Below are 16,224 nucleotides of genomic sequence, written 5' to 3' on the forward strand. Positions count from 1 at the left end.
AATACTAATACAGTCTTTTAAAGTGGGTTTTTTAATTTAAAAAGTTTGTCAAACAAGACGAGTATTTACAAAACATTGAGCCTTTAAATTCTTCTATCAAAATCTGCTGAACACAGTACACATAAAACTTAAGGTAGAATATTATACAATTCTAAAATATAATATCAATAAAATTAATGTGATTGACTTAATAAAAACTATACCATTTCCCAAATAGGAAAGATAAAGTATGAACCAGCACAGCTTGAACTGAATATGCAGACTTCCAACAGATTATCATTAGAGACAGCCTCTGGGTAGTAATCTAACTAGTCTAATAATTGAAGCTAGATCAAACCCATGGCTCATCTGTTGACTGTAAACTGTACATACAAAATTTACAGGTATTTTCAAAGGCTTATTCTTAGTCTTTGGAAAGATGTTATAATTAACTCAGTACAACTGATGCAATCTCTCTGTCTAGAAGTGCTTCTGTATAAGGGCTTAGCTTGTCTGCCCAAAAGACAAAAAGAATGTAAGTTCTTCTGTTGGACAAAAAGAATAGAAATTTTTAATAAGGCAGAACCCAAATTTTAAAAGGCCATTTTCTACCAGGCTACATACACTGAGTGTCTTTTCATATCACAGACAGAAAGAAAGGAAAAATCCATATGACTCAAACAAGGGTAGGGAGCAGAATACTGTAAACTCCTCAGAAACCCATGTATTCACTGGCAGAGAATCTTTACTCCGTGCTTTCAGAGAAAGGCAACATATACCTCATCTAGTGTCTGATATAATAGGTAAGAAGACTGGCATGCATTCAGTTTGACAGCTTCATTATGCAAAAGAAAATGAAGCAGAAATCTGTATATGGTTCTCTTTCCTTTTATACAGCATACCAGATTTCAGATCAGTTATGTTTCACCTTGGCCAGTAACAGAAGGAAGCCTTCACACCAAGGCCAGCCGATCACTTCATTTCACTGCGTTACTGGCAAAGTGACATTAACAGGCACTTGGCTGGGCTGTTGTGCTGGCGACCCATTATTGAGAGGTGGTTGTGGAACAGCAGCTGGTTCCATTTTGCTGATGTGCGTTATGAAGCGTAACCGAAGTTTCAAAGCTGGTCTTAAATTACAAATTATTTTCTCAACCTGTTAAAAAAATTATAAAGACAGACAGAAATGCATTTGGTAAAACAGGAGTATTTTGACATCTATCACTACTGTACACAAACATCACATTAGCACAAGGAAAAAAGGAAAAAGATATAGTAAATAGTGGTATTTATGTTAAAATTTTACTTACCATGTTAACTTTTGAACCTCTTCTGATAACTAATCTTAAGAAAAAAAAACCTCCCCGGTGTAACAGTTGTACATCAAAGCCTTGCAAAACAACTCACACAACTGACACTTAAAAGTGCATACTGTTATAACCTAAATTTAAATTGGGTGAGCAATTTTTTGCTGAACATAGATGCATTCTTGCTTTTGTCACATGTAAAGTTACATCAATGAATCAGAAATTAAGTAAAAACTTAAAAGATATAGATTGAAATGAGGAAAAGTTATGAAACATCCAAAAGCTTTATTTCTAGTGATTACTTCAATAATAGTACTTAGAGCACCCTCAAACTAGATCTTAAATTTCAGACTACAGAAATTGATCTTGAAATCTGAGATACCTTGTCTACTGCATTGTAAGTTTTTAAATGTATAGAAGTGCACCAACCTCCTAATTTGCATATGGAGACTAGTCAACTGTTAAGCATTTTGTTGTACTGCTACCTAAGAAAATAATCCATAAAAAGATTAAATTCCTATATGGGAAGAAATACTTACTTGGTCTTTCACACTGTCACCTGTAAACATATACTTCATATGATACAAGAAGTCACATATAGGATCGATGTAGTTCAGGTGTGAGCTGCACTGGTCTGCATTCAGGAGCATTTCATAAAATGCCACTCCAATCTGTTTCCATAGACACACGAAGCACCCCAAATGAAAACAGGTTTTGAAACGTTTCAGAATAGAAATACAGTTAAACAGTGCAATAAATATATGTCCTGCTTTTTAAGTATCTGTGATTCCTAACTATTTACTTTCTTACAAGGACAAATGGGCAGGTCTAACTCATCCCATTATGCTTAACTAAATGATCCCATTTTCCCAAGTTAACTTCCAGTGAATGCAATAATGGTATTTCGGTACATGCTACTTAGTGAGTGCTTAAACAGTATTGACTGCAATATAGTTTGACAAGTGCCTATAAAATTTGCAAAAGGAGACCTTAGTAAAAAACTAGGAAAAGTTTAGCATGAGATTTGAATCTTCTAGAGAGAAGACATTACAGTTTACTGCATTCAGCTTGTATCTAGACTCCAGCAAGGTCTTCAGCAAATGCAACACTGCATTTTAATGATTCAAGCATTCTCTACAAAGAGTTTACAACTACAATTTTTGAATATACTTATTAAGGAAATGTTGTGTGCAAACATATGTATGCCTACGACCTTTAAAGATGGAAACGTGAAACCTGAACTTTGGGCTTGGTCATTTCAGTCACATGATAGCTGTTGCCTACTCTGAGGGTAGCAACTCCTCACAATTTCCTCACACTGAAATCAACTCCTTGCAAAGAAAAAGGAGTTGTTTGGGAATGTTAAGAAGCATGGAAAGAAGAAAGCTTTCTAACTTTTCTCATATTTTGGTTCAATACAGAGAATGCGGGCACAGAAAAAACTTCCTGATGGAGGAAGAAACCAGTCAAAGCAATACTTACTACTTATTTATAGTATTACACAGGAAGCTATAAAGTGATACTGATCCATGCCTAAACAGTACTTTCTGTTGCTCTCCAGTACGTTTACTTAAGCACTGCTTTATGAAAAAACTTTTTAGAGTGACTTTTATTGTAGCTTTAAGACAAAGAAAAAAAAAAGAAGAAAAAAAGGCATTCCTAAAGAACTATATAAGTATTTTTTGTTTCAAAGTATACTTTAAAAGAACCAGAAAAGGCTGTAACTCATGGGAAAAACTGAAGGAAATACGTAAACAAGTATACATATGATTATTTAACTACCTGATATAGTTTCTTACAGTACCCTGTGTTCATGATATATCCAAAAACATGGAAACAAAAGTTACAAAACTCTTCTCCCTCTGTGTATGCATCCCAACACTTTCTGGCTTCTTCATAAAACAATGTATGCAACTAAACATTTTAGAAAGAACTGGGGGTGGGGCCGGGGAGGAAGTTGCAGCAGAGGGGACCTAAGAGATTTAAGAGTGAAGTCCCCAGTCCAGACATTGGTAACTGGGGATGAAAATGTCATCAGTAGTAGTGGTAGACCTGTATGTTACATTGGTCAGACTCTAGAGGGAGACAAGATACATACTTGACATATAGGCTTTGTGTTTCTTTACGAACAGCACAGATACTTAAAGAATTAGGATTCCCAAGTCAAGCTCTTCTTTCTAGAAGGGTCTCTGCTACCTGCAGAGGCCCTTCAGTTCATCTGAAGGGGTAGCCCATCAGCTACCTGCAGAGTTTTTCAGCTCATCTGCCTACCAGTCAGCTTTTTTCTCTTCCCCTACCCTTACCCACATTGCTATGAATGTAAGAAACAGCTTGTGCTCCTCCACCCTCACAATTCAGCTCTTGCATACTTGCTTCCCCTGCACAGAAGCTTTTAAAACAGGCAGTAACTCTGATGCGTATTTTGCATACAGTTTGAGAGACAAAGAAAGCACATACTGCTTTCTATTTTTGGGGTTGTATTTTTTTTTTTTTTAAAAAGAAAAAGAGTGCTAGGTGTTTTATCCTGAACCAAGCTGACAAGATTTCAGTTAACTGGGTAGCTGGATACCAACTCAGCAATTCAGATCCTTGAAAATAACTGTTTAATTTGTATAGGATTTAATTCTGAATGTTTCTCATAGATCTCTATCAAATTCTGCTTTGTAATGTAATTACAAAACTAAAATAATATATACTGTATAAAGCAGACCAAGAGCTACACTTTACCTCTATCATGCATCGTGTCCTCTCCTGCTGGAACCGTTGTAGAAAAGGACCAACAAGGTGGTAAACATAGAGCAACTGGAACTCTGTTTTCACTATGGGTATCAACACTTCTGTGAGGAACCTGTAATATTTCAAGACACTTACTACTTCAACAGGACTTTTTTTTTCTTTTTCCTTCTTTCCCCTACCCCAGATTCTAGTCAAGACATCACATTCTCTCTCACAGATTTAGGCCTTCATTTTAGTAAATACAGTGTAGTTTTGCAAATATTAGTTATTTCAAATACTAGTTACTTCAGTGAGGCTCTAAAACATTTCCAGGCATTATTACTGGACTAGAACAGGCAACAATTCTAAGCTCAGCAGAACACCACACACAGACAAAAAACTACCCTCTGACATTTTAACACTAAAAATCAAGGTTCAAGATTGAGAGGAATACATCATACCACCTTCATTTTTGCCCAATATTTTAAGACTTAGTAAGTGAAGTCTGTTAGTTGTCTCATTAACGCAGCCCTGGGGAAAGTCTACTCAACTTTTTAATGCAGTGGTATTTTTCACTTCCTTTAATGACTAAGTGTACCGCTACCACATCCTTCAGTCAGCCAAGCATCTCAACTTGCAGCTAGAGGGTACTTGCTAGAATTAAGGATACACTTACTGATTATAGCTGATGCTTTAGGAATATGCTATAATCAATGATTTAAGAAAAACTGAAATTAATAAACAAAAGCATAAAAGCTAATAAAGATAAAAAAGGCTTATTAAAGGCAGTCACACTTTAGATAAAAGCCCCAAAGCTTACAGATGACAAAAGGTATGTCAGTGTAAGAGGGAGCTGGAAAAGAACTTGTCATCTGGTGGGTTTTGGAGCTCCCCTGTACAAACTTGCTGATGTAAGCGCTACAGGTACAGCTTTGTTACCTACAATATGCATGGAATTTAAAAGACAAATTAAATCATCAAATATCATTACACCTACTTAGGAATGAGAGAAAGCTGTCCGATGCTAGAATGATGCCAGACAGCATGTGCCAACGCCAAAGTGTAACTACAGCTCATCTCAGAATAAGATTGGTGACACGCTGTGAAGTCAAACAGCTGGAATGGGTAACCAACCCACTCTGTCTCTGATGTCAAACTGGGACTGTTGATAACGCTCACAATGCGATCATGGAGAACAATCCAGTATGGCTCCTGGAAAAAACAAAAAGTCGTAATTGCTTCTGAAAAGAACACCATCTAAGATAATGCTTCCTCATCTCTTTCTACTATTATTACATTTCAAATACATGGTAGTTTATAACCCTGTCTGACAATCATGAAAATTAAGAAGCACAATACAGAAAGCATCCATGTTAGTGATGTGGCACGCTTGAGGGTGTGACATTATCAAGACATATTTCATGAATGTAATTATTTAGTTAGCTAATATAAAGGTCTTCAAAAGAAGCAGAGCAGAGGCAAAAAGCCTTAATGGAAGAAGACTGAGAATTTTCTGAGTTTTCTGAGTGCAGGTACAAACAGACCAAAAATCCAAGATAGAAACAGGAAACAAAAAAGGTACAAAAGTCAAAGAATATAGATGAAGATGCAAGAAGAGGGAACAGGAAGAAAAATAAGAAGTATTATAAAAATAATAAGGATTAAATCCATGTTGGCTTTCTTCCAAGAAAAGGAACCATTTTGCCGGAGAAGAGAAGTCACAAGGACAGGATAACTGTTGCACACATAAGCAACAGGCAAGCAAGGTAAAAATTATTCAGGCAGTCCTGGTCAGGTACCAAGAATCATTATATTCAGAAGATCAAAGTTTCTACTGATACATGAACTCTAATACTGCATACATTTGCTTTTGCGGTCTTTGGCAAGTCTCATTTACACAGTTTGAGAGATACAGAATATGCAAGTGCAAGTATCAACAGAAAATTAACTTTGCATCAGAACCCTTACAGATTTTCTTATTTCATAGCTCCAGTTCTCAATACTACGCACATGGCATTTAACTGTTTTTAAATAGGAATTATTTACTACTTTTCATCCTAGCCTCAAAGCATATTAGAAAACCAGAAAACCTGGTCGATTTTTGCATGCTGGAAGAATAGATGTTTCTCAAACATGCAATCAGCCTTCTGAATAACTCTCTGCGGAATCTACAGATGTTGGCTATAATTTTTTACAACATACTCTAGACACAGAGCAAGAGATTATATTAATTTTAAAATACAATGTATTGACTTACTGGTAAGGCTGTGATAATTAGTCCAATCGCATTCATCCAAGCTGTGATATTCTCTCTTGGCACCAGGGGCTGACTAGAGACAGAGAAAAAGAAAACTAATGTTCTGAAATTCACAATTGCAGTTTGTGCTTCTGGTGCACCTAAAGACAAAGTGTACTTATGCAAAGAATATTTCTCAAGTTGAGAGAACTATAAAAATGCATACAGATACTTAGGAAATATTACGAAGCTGAATGAGGCTGAAACAAGTCATTTCAGTTTGTCATCGCTCAAAGAGGACATCTGAATCACTGCAAGAATACTAAGTCCCTTCTTTCACTTCCGTTCTTTTCACAGTGGCTCAGCAAGAAACGGAGCTATGGGTGAAACTTAATGCATCATGACAAAAGGCTAGCCTTGGCACACCACTCTGTTTCAAAGTACCTCTGATTTTACATTAACATCAGGAGGACTCAGGAGTCCTGCCAATGCTTCCTGCTCCTTTCTGTGACATTAAACAATGAAATGTCCTCCTCCCAGCACAGCTGAAAGAAAACCAGACTTTTTCCAGCCTCTTTGCCACTGAACCCGCTGGATAAGTTCTTAGCCCGTGTGAGGCCTTCCTTCTATCTTTTAAGGGGATCATGATGAATCAACTGTTCCTGAAGTACACACAATCCACTACAGCAAAGAAATCCAACATGTGATTTTTCTGCTTGATTCCTGTAGCCTTGTTTGTCCTCCAAAAATAATTCATATATAAAACTTAAACTATTTATACTTAATTAAAAATTTATAAAAAACTAAGAAAATTACTATCACAGATGACCTTGGCAATCTCTAATTATGTATTATATGTTGCAGAAAACAGTTTCAGAGAGCCAACATACCTCTTCAGCACAACATTCAGTAGTGCATTGCCCACATCCTTCCCTGGAACAGTCAGAGCCATGAGCTCAACACAGGTAACATGGAGAGCATGGGCAGCTGGGTTAGGAAACTCATTGAATCTCCAGTCACAATTTGGAAATGGACCGGGCGATTTGCCTGCCATAGGTGACAATGATTAAGGAAAAAAAGCTGCCCCAAGAAGGACTAGTGTTAAGCACCACACTGATTAAAAATATATGTATATACTGCTCATACTAAGTTGAATTGAAATGAAATATAAGTTACTGAGCATAAATAAAACAACCACTTTTGTCCATATGTCCTGTTTTTATGAAACGTATGAATGATACTCAATCACTGAAGGATTGTGTGAATAGCTATAAATACACTACACACACAAGGTCATGCAGAGGATAAATTTCCCCGACTAAGAGATGGAAGAAAACAACACCAACAATCTCGTTCACCATCTGCTTACAAGACCAGAAGATGAAAATAACAAGAATTTCTACTCTGCATAATCTGAAACCATTAATTTGCTTCAGTGTAAGACCTCCTAGCAGACTTCTAGGGTGACGGTTTATGCAAAATGAGCACCTGCTTAGTCTTTGAAAATATTTCACTTTCCCAACCAAGACTAACTCATTTGAGTTACATATAGAAAACAGATCTGAACACACTGTTATCATTTGCATAAAAGCAGAGTTTTATGTAATTTTAGCTTTCTTTAGAGAGATCTAACAAACTTTCAAGCTAGGCATAAAAGAAATGCAAGTTCAGGAAGACAAGTGAAGGAAGACATACAACATGCAGAAAACTGGTCAACTCCCATAAAGCTGACCCAGAAAGATGATGACATCTAGGGAGATTCCACTAGCGCTATTCTCTAGAACATACTCGCGTGAGTTCACCAGTTATTTCCACAGACATTTAAATCAGCTGTAGCCATTAATTGTAAAAATTTATAAAAGGCAGCCATTAAGAACATGTAGATTTGTGTTAAAAACATAACTTCTAGTTTTTCCCTCCTAAAAAACAGATCCTCAACAGTTGCCAGCAGCACATATACCGATCTTCAGCTACACAGAACCAGCTATATACAATCTTAAATGTGGCACTGCTTACAATATTTTATTCTTATTAATATTGATAATGGCGTTAGAAGAATGTAATCTAATTTTCTGTATTTTTTTAAAATACTCATTGCTTTGCATCAAGGTGATTTTAAGTGGCAATTAGAATTCAATTCGGAATGCATAAACATCAGTATTTGTATTTATAAGTGATGCATTAAACAGTGAAATATTTATACAGCTGTACTGTATACCTTTCAAGATGTTTTTACTAGGGCAGCTCAGTCACTCTGCAGAATAATAAAAACAGTATGTTGAAGTAAACTAGTACGAATTTAGACTGATATATGCAGCTAAATAAAACTCCAAGCTTTATTTCGTATCTGAATAAATGGAAATCTAACTTTGTATTTTGATGAAATGAAGCTGTAAGACACTGGCAGCGCTTACTTAATGCAAACTTTAAGAAGGATATTATCTACTAGTCTTCCAATGAGCTTGCAATAGTAAGTGTCATCAGGAACCCATGGATTGTCTTCTCGAGGATTCATAGCACATTTGAGATAAGTATCACTTAGACACCAGCCTAGTGGGCGATTATCTTTGAGAGAGCCAATTATGGCATGAACAAGTTTTCTCTTGAGGTTTGTGCGCTCTCTGAGATGCGTCTCATAGTAGTGAAGAGTGTTGTACAGGTAAGTCACTGGACGGTCTGCCAAGAAGAAAGGAAAACAACAAAAAAAAGAAGTAACTTCTGGCATCACTATTATGTTTATGGTGGCAAACATAAAATTAAAATCAAGAGCTCTACAAGACTAAGTTGTATGCATTTAAAAACAACACATATAGAATTGATTAATGTTCTTTATTTCATTATACTCTACAACACTGATTTTCCTTTGTCTTGTACATAAACTTTAATGTGTGTGCAGAAGAGCAGAAGTCAAGCAAAGAAAGTCAATATTACTAACAGTTCATATCTTAATGATAATACTAATACATCTGTAAGTAAACCATCTAAATCATCTCTTCGTATAAAAGGTACTAAATAGGAAGAATACAGGTATGAAGTCATAGTAAAGAAAGAATATTGTAAAATGTTTGGGCATAACATAGCAATGACAACTATACAAAAACTTATTATAAAAGTGTAGTTATAAAAGTGTGAAAAAAATCAGGTTAAATTATTTGAATCTTAAACAAGGACAGATGGAGGCACTGCTTTTTTGCTGTTTCAGTCTTGGTAACAAAGTTTTTTAGGACACAGGACCATTTTCTTATTAATAGAAGGGAATGAAAGGGAAAGGTGTGAAGGAAGCATGAATTAGCAAGAGCTACCTGAATAAAAGCAAGTTCACTTTTAGCAGGCTGAACTTCACTAAACAGGGACTGCACTTCTCGAGGGCAATGCACACAAGGCTTACAGAATATGAAAGGATTAAAATACTGCTGTGCTAAGAGATGAAAATTATGAATGAAGGAGATGAAGGAGAGTAGAATGATCACAACAGGACTAAAAGTCTGTATTCACAGATAACTTACCATGGAATTTGTATAAACCTCCCAGGTGATCCAATAGCGTTTCTAGTGATTTGGACACTGGAAGCAATTCCAGAAATCTATGGATTACAATGTCAAACACTGGCAGAAAGCGCAGGCATACATTTCCAAAATAAATTGGTAGGTACTGGGGCTGGATCTGAACTGGGGGATTGACTTGCTCTGCCAAACCTTCAAAATACAGCTTTTCAGGATATTTCTGGAAGAAATCCAACAAAATCAAAAGCTCTTTCCTTAGAAGCAATGTGTTAAATATTCAGCAGCTACCTTGCTTTAAAAAGACACTTCATAAACCTCCTTATCACACATGAATGCAGTGAGATGATTTTACCAAAAAGCTTACCAGAGCAAATTCAACTCTGAGTGAAATTATTTAGTTATTATAACTAGTAGATAACAACATCTTCAGAAAAAAACAAAGCAAAACAAAACAAAGTTTCACTCTCACTCAAAGTGTGCATAGGAGAGCATTAAGCATCCCAAGGCAAAGCTGAAAGCAGCCAGTGCTTATGTGTCCTGTGTCACGTATTTTAAGAGAAAACCTAGGGGAAATCAGCACTACTGAAAGTTTCAACATCATGTACTGAATCAGACACTAGAAATAATATGTAATAGCTCCCTGGGAAAGAATTGGAGTGTACTCAAATACCAGATGAGCACAGCTGAAGACTGATCTTATAGTGTTTTACCTGTCACTGAAATTTCTAGATGCCAGATTGGGTCTAGCAACTGTGCAGCCATGTCAGAGCACTTCCCAAGCTAATATAATTTGCTCCCCTGCCACCCTTACACTTTCAGGCACTGATAAGACACTGTGCAGCTAATGCAGAGGGCCAATATAGACCAAACAGCTTCTGGATTAGAATTAGATTGTATGTGCTCAGCTACATGAGAGTTTGTTTGTATCTATTTCATGTCTGTGTTGATCTACCTTTTGACAGAACACTCTATTGGCACATCCTTTTCCAGCCAGCAGAAGCCACTATGTTTACAGCAGCATTAAAATTTCAGCAATCCCCTTCCCTAACATATGAGGATATTATGTTCTTGCCACACAGGAGATGGAAGAAACTTTAATAATTAGGAGAAAACGCAGGTTTAACTAGTGTTATAGTCATAAAACACCAGAAGGAGATTGTTTCTCCCTGATGCACAAAATCTAAGTTCTAAATGAATTTCAGTAAAATGAAGATTTTAAAATTATTGCATTTAGATGAGCAAGAATGAATCTCCAACCAATTCTTCAGCTGCTTATATCTTTGACCATCACTGCATTATAACTAATGTTATTACATAAACATAGTGATTTATTTTTTTAATACTAGCCCAAATAAATTACTACTTGCTAAGTAACTACAAAAATTGTCAGAGCTGTCTTACCATTTACCAGACAAAAGACTCTTTGCCTTGATCTCAACTCCACAGAAAGTATTACAATAAAAGAATTTTATTAGCTTTGATACCTTGTGATAACTCATATGCTTAGTATGCCAGTCATTCTGCAGCCAGTGCTCCGGAGAATTCTCCTTCACAAAATCACTCACTCTGTTTCTGAAATCGTTAGGCTTCAGTAAGAGTAACTGAATTATGAAGTAACAGACTTGAGCTTCATTTCCTTCATGACTACGCATAGCCTTAAACAAAATGGATCAGAAACATGAGGTTACAGCTGATGCTGCTGTCTTCTTTAGAACCCCTAAACACTGGCTAGCAAAGCTGGCTGCACATTAGGTATATCTGCACACAAATTCACACTGAACGATGGTGTCTCAACTGTACTTTTCAAGTGAAGACATAGAACAGAGGCAGGCTCCATGACCTCCTGTGAAAAGCACTCATCACATTTTTTATTCCATAGGCAGAAAGTCTTACAAACTCCCCAGTGACAGCATGTTCTCCAAGAATTCTAGCTCTCTTTTGACTGTCAGTTCTCTTACTGAAAATAACAAACTATGATAATGAAGTTAAGATTGCTTCAAACTTCTGGCCTCTCTGACATGTTTGGACTTCAGTTTGAAAACCAAACTAAAATTCAAACCAGCAGCTTTACATTATGTTGAGCTTTTAAGATCTACGTAAAGGATCATTACTGAAGGAAAATTTAATTCTCCATATGTAAGTTCTGATTTATTTTGTAGGAGACCTTGGAAAGACAGAGAATGCCATTTTTCTCCTACTGTTCTGATGAAACTGTCTGAATTTTAAGCAAAGATAGCACACAGGATTTTCCATGTACTTCTGAATCATGACATGCCATACCCCTTCTATCTTTTCAGGCTGCAGAAACAATTGCATAGCTCTGAGGTCTGAGAGCCAAAGCACTAACAACAACATTTAATAACACCAATTCAATGGTTGCCATTAAATAACCAAGAAAAGCTTCCCCTGAAGATTCAAAGAATTGTAAGACTTTGTAAGTTTTATGTTGCTTAAGTAATCCATTATTTTACTTGATTATTGAGCTAGCAAATAGTCCCTATTTAAAACCAATGCATTTTTTAAAAGATTGGTCCTACAAAACTGACTCAGAAAGCAGACTCTGCACAAAGAACTGGCATGGTATCTTCTAAGGCAATACTTACCAAACACAGTATCAACCTATCCAGTGTTACAATGTTGTATTTCCACACCATGTCATTGAGAATTTCAATACATTTATTGAGCTGCTGGCCTCCTGCAGAGGTAGAGAATTCATACACCAAGAAATCTGCAAATGTCCTGACATGTGCCACCAGAGCTCTGGCCCCAATTCTTTCTAACACTCTGGCAGGGAAGAAGAAAAAAAAAACCAAACCACACAAAAATAAACAAACAAAAAGAAAAAAACCCAACCCAAAACTCTGTTACAAGAATGCTCACACAGATTAAAAAAGCAACAAGCAATTGTTACTGTTCTTAATACATTTTTAACCGGTCCATTTTATGAGTTATGGGAGTTTAACAGAATTGTCTTAAAAAGACAAAAAACCTCCCTTTACTGAATGAACTGAAAAATAACCCAAACCAAAGCAAAAAAACCCATAGAGCAATGGAATTCCAAAGCCTAAAACATTGCCATTACAGGTAAACTGCTTAATTCAAACTCCTCACAACCTTGTCTCTTACCAGGAAGAATATGCATTACACACCACTGCATGGTGTAAGCAATCTTAAATACTGCACAACTATTATGATATGCTTGCTAATACCTAGCTCCACTCCTTTTTTCCATGCTCTCATTTAATAAAAAAAGTACAAATCAAGCTGTTAATGCACAAGGCCTACGTCCTCAGAACTGAGAATGTTGCTGTAATAACTTTGAAATAGCATATCTTTTAAGCTCACCTATAGCCAATTTGATTAATGTGATCAGTGTCTAACAACATCTTCCACAGGAGACAAAGGAAAAGGGGGGATGAACCTTGTGCAGAAAAGTGCGCAATTATATCATTCTCATTGGTCATAGACTTCCACTTTCGGTATTCTTCTTCCACATTCTTCTTCAAGTTAAAACGGCTTTCCTGAGGTACGTTATTCTGCTTGAAGAACACCTGAAATGAAGCAGGTTTTGCTGTGACTCAGAGCCTAGAAAAAAACATCTGAACAAGCAAACTTTTGCCTGACTTAACACCTTATGGGTTCCTACTTCCTTGTGCAACACAAACCTACTAAGTAGGGTTGTGGCTTCACTGTGAGACCACAGCGACTGTTTTGTCACTAACAAAGCTATATGACAAATTGCCACAAAAAAAAAAGGCTTCTCCCAATTTTGGGGTTTTTTTTGGGGGGGTTGTTTTGTGGGGTTTTTTTCTTAATTTTTAAAAGATCTGATCTACCTTCTACCAGAAGTATCAGTTGGCCAAACCTGGCCTTCGAATACTCCAGGAGAAACTAATGCAGTTCTGAAGAAATAGCAATGTTACAATCATGCTGCATTCTTTATGGACTTGAGATTAATGTGGTCTCACAACTGGCAAAAGGCAAAAGAGATAACTTAGTCTCTTAACAAGATCCATTTCCAATTATAAAATCACAAGTTTGAAAATATTACCTGCAGAGGAGCTGGAAAACAGCTTAGTGTATGCGACGCCCAGTTATGTGGAGTGAAACTCATGATAGTCTGCAATATATCCTTGCACCAAGTTCCCTGAATGGAATCAGAGCCTGTGAAAAAGTCTAGAAAATGGATTGATGATATTAGATTTTCACATTAAAAAATGTTTCTTATTGCCATTCCTTTTGTAGTCACATGCATCAAGGCTTTGCTAATCCAACAGGGTTTCTTTTTTGGCCAATTTCTCCTATCACCTTTCTTTGAATATTATTTACTCTATAGAGCAAGCTGGGTATTATCTTTTAATGCTGTTAACAATAGCAAAATTATAATTAGGTTTTGAGCGAGAAAAAAAGCCATCATGATCTTAAGATTGTATATTTAATTTTCTGTAATGACAATAAGACAAGCTTTTGATGATTAAATCATTAGACTTTAAAAAAAATCCTGAAGATAATGATGATGAAATTACCAGATGCCATTTTATATTGCTTTAAAAAGGCTGCTCAGCAGCCTTTCCCAATTAAGCTGTAGAAATAAAATACAAGCCTCATCCCCCCCCAGCCCCAGTGTTGATTTAACATTAAAGGTTGAGCAAAGGTTAAAAAATAAAAACATAACAGAGATGCCCTTTCCCTTTCAAATCACCTCCACCAGTTTTTGTGAAATCTGTTGTTCTAACTCTCCAGTGAGTGTCCAGACTAGAAACATAAAAAAGGAGATAGAGAAGACATCCTCCTCAAAGCTAACAATAACGTGACCCATGTCACTGCACATTGTTAAAACATTAACACACGCAATAAAGGCTTCCCCCTCTCCCTTCCCCAAGAAAGCAAACCCAAAACACATGCTACTTTTTCTTAGAAGTAAGCTGTAGAAGGGGTGGCTTCCACATGAGCAACATACTTGCTGTGCACAGTCCATTTTTTTTTAAATGGCATGTATCAGTAATCAATCCAAATGTTTAAATTTGAAATAATGAAACTGAAAATAACACAGTAAAATAAAATAGTCACACTGTGTCTCCATATAAACTTTACAGAATATCTGATTTCACTACGGCTTTAGTAATAGCTTTTTACCTAAAAACAAGTAGTTGGAAATCATACTTTTTTCAAAACCAGAAGTGTATGTGATATGTCTTATGACTGGGTCACCTCTAGGATATTCTATTAAATAGTATTTTAGAGAAATGGCTTGACTACAGCTTTCACTTAGATGTTATCTCACAATATTGCTATTACCTGTCACATGTGTTGCCCTTGCTAGAGTTAAGATCAAAGCCCTGTTGAGTTCTTCTGATTCTGCTGAAAGAACTGTTTTGGGATCACTGAGGAATCGTGTAAACTGTGGCTGGACTTCCGAGCTGCCCAAAGCTGTGATTAGCCTTAGAGCAGTACTCTCAACACTGAAAAAGGGAAACAGTCCAGTTAGCAAATAATGCTTATACTGCTGCTTCTAAGATTCCAAAACCACTTATTTTTCCTCCATTTTCTTCTTCAAATAATACAAAACATTTGTTTTGAAACTGATGTTCTTAACCTTTTGGAAAAGTTTCTTTTTCCACTGTTTAATAAACTTGTTATCAACTATCTAAGTACTTTATCTTCAAATAAAGCTCAAAAGTTGATTTAGTGAAAATTCCAGGCGCAGAGCCCCTGAAAAAGAGCCTCAAGTTTCTCCACTTTAGAGCCCCCACTTTTGTTATCTTTTGAACATCTTCATCTAAACAAGCACACATAGATAAATAAATATATGCAAAACCAGAATAAAAAGGCATGAATAATGCATAGAAAGTTTCAAAGCTAACTATCACCTTGAAGGAAACGGCACTAAATTGTCTTTATTAAAGAAATGAGGAAGGGCTGCTTTTGATTAAAAGCACTTCATTTTGCAGTGCTCTAGTTGGAAGTGCTTTTCACATCAGGTAGTTTGAAGTGACTTAAAAGACTTTTATAACATTGTGTCTTTGAAATGCCCAAGCCATAGGTTAGTTTACACCAACCTAGTTGCATGCAGTGCTTATCAAAAGTGACTGATTAACATCCATATTTCACAGACTAAGACAATAAAACAAGACTGAGGTGAATAAAACCAGCAAGACCTCGCATTTAAGGAGAAACTGGTCTTCACTTGTTCTCTTTATTCTTGATAAAGGATAAGCAACTGAGCAATTTGAATTTGGCCTAAGAAATTACTGTGTAATTAGACTTCCGTGATACAAACTGGTAATAATGAGGTTGCTCTGTCTCCCTCGCATACCTCCACATGAAGTACTTTAATAATAGCTTTTACACTCTTTTTACACTCTAAGAGTGAATGGACACTCTTTTCCCCAACTTTTCTACAACAAACCTCAGTTTCTACATACAAGTTGAATCTCATACCCTTCAACTTTTTTAACAGTAAGTTAAACTCAAAGTTTTTCCC

The 16,224-nt window shown here is 36.2% G+C and overlaps 1 protein-coding gene across 2 annotated transcripts in view; it reads right to left on the minus strand.

Annotated features, from left to right (window-relative positions):
* Positions 1-663: 663 nt before the first annotated feature.
* MED23 (mediator complex subunit 23) overlaps positions 664-16,224 on the minus strand; it is a 35,937-nt gene continuing 20,376 nt past the window's right edge. For both annotated transcript variants that reach the window (XM_010294431.1, XM_010294429.1), the window contains 13 exons: positions 15,039-15,202; positions 13,792-13,916; positions 13,086-13,291; positions 12,344-12,524; positions 11,225-11,395; positions 9,744-9,960; positions 8,677-8,913; positions 7,128-7,293; positions 6,259-6,331; positions 4,999-5,213; positions 4,014-4,134; positions 1,826-1,957; positions 664-1,135 (listed from right to left, as the gene is read on the minus strand). In XM_010294431.1, coding sequence (XP_010292733.1) covers positions 962-1,135; positions 1,826-1,957; positions 4,014-4,134; positions 4,999-5,213; positions 6,259-6,331; positions 7,128-7,293; positions 8,677-8,913; positions 9,744-9,960; positions 11,225-11,395; positions 12,344-12,524; positions 13,086-13,291; positions 13,792-13,916; positions 15,039-15,202 — 2,182 coding nt within the window. In that variant the 3' untranslated portion in view covers positions 664-961. The remainder of the gene's footprint in view (positions 1,136-1,825; positions 1,958-4,013; positions 4,135-4,998; positions 5,214-6,258; positions 6,332-7,127; positions 7,294-8,676; positions 8,914-9,743; positions 9,961-11,224; positions 11,396-12,343; positions 12,525-13,085; positions 13,292-13,791; positions 13,917-15,038; positions 15,203-16,224) is intronic.

Source organism: Phaethon lepturus, unplaced genomic scaffold (assembly GCF_000687285.1).
Source record: "Phaethon lepturus isolate BGI_N335 unplaced genomic scaffold, ASM68728v1 scaffold12589, whole genome shotgun sequence".
Lineage (NCBI taxonomy): Eukaryota > Metazoa > Chordata > Aves > Phaethontiformes > Phaethontidae > Phaethon > Phaethon lepturus.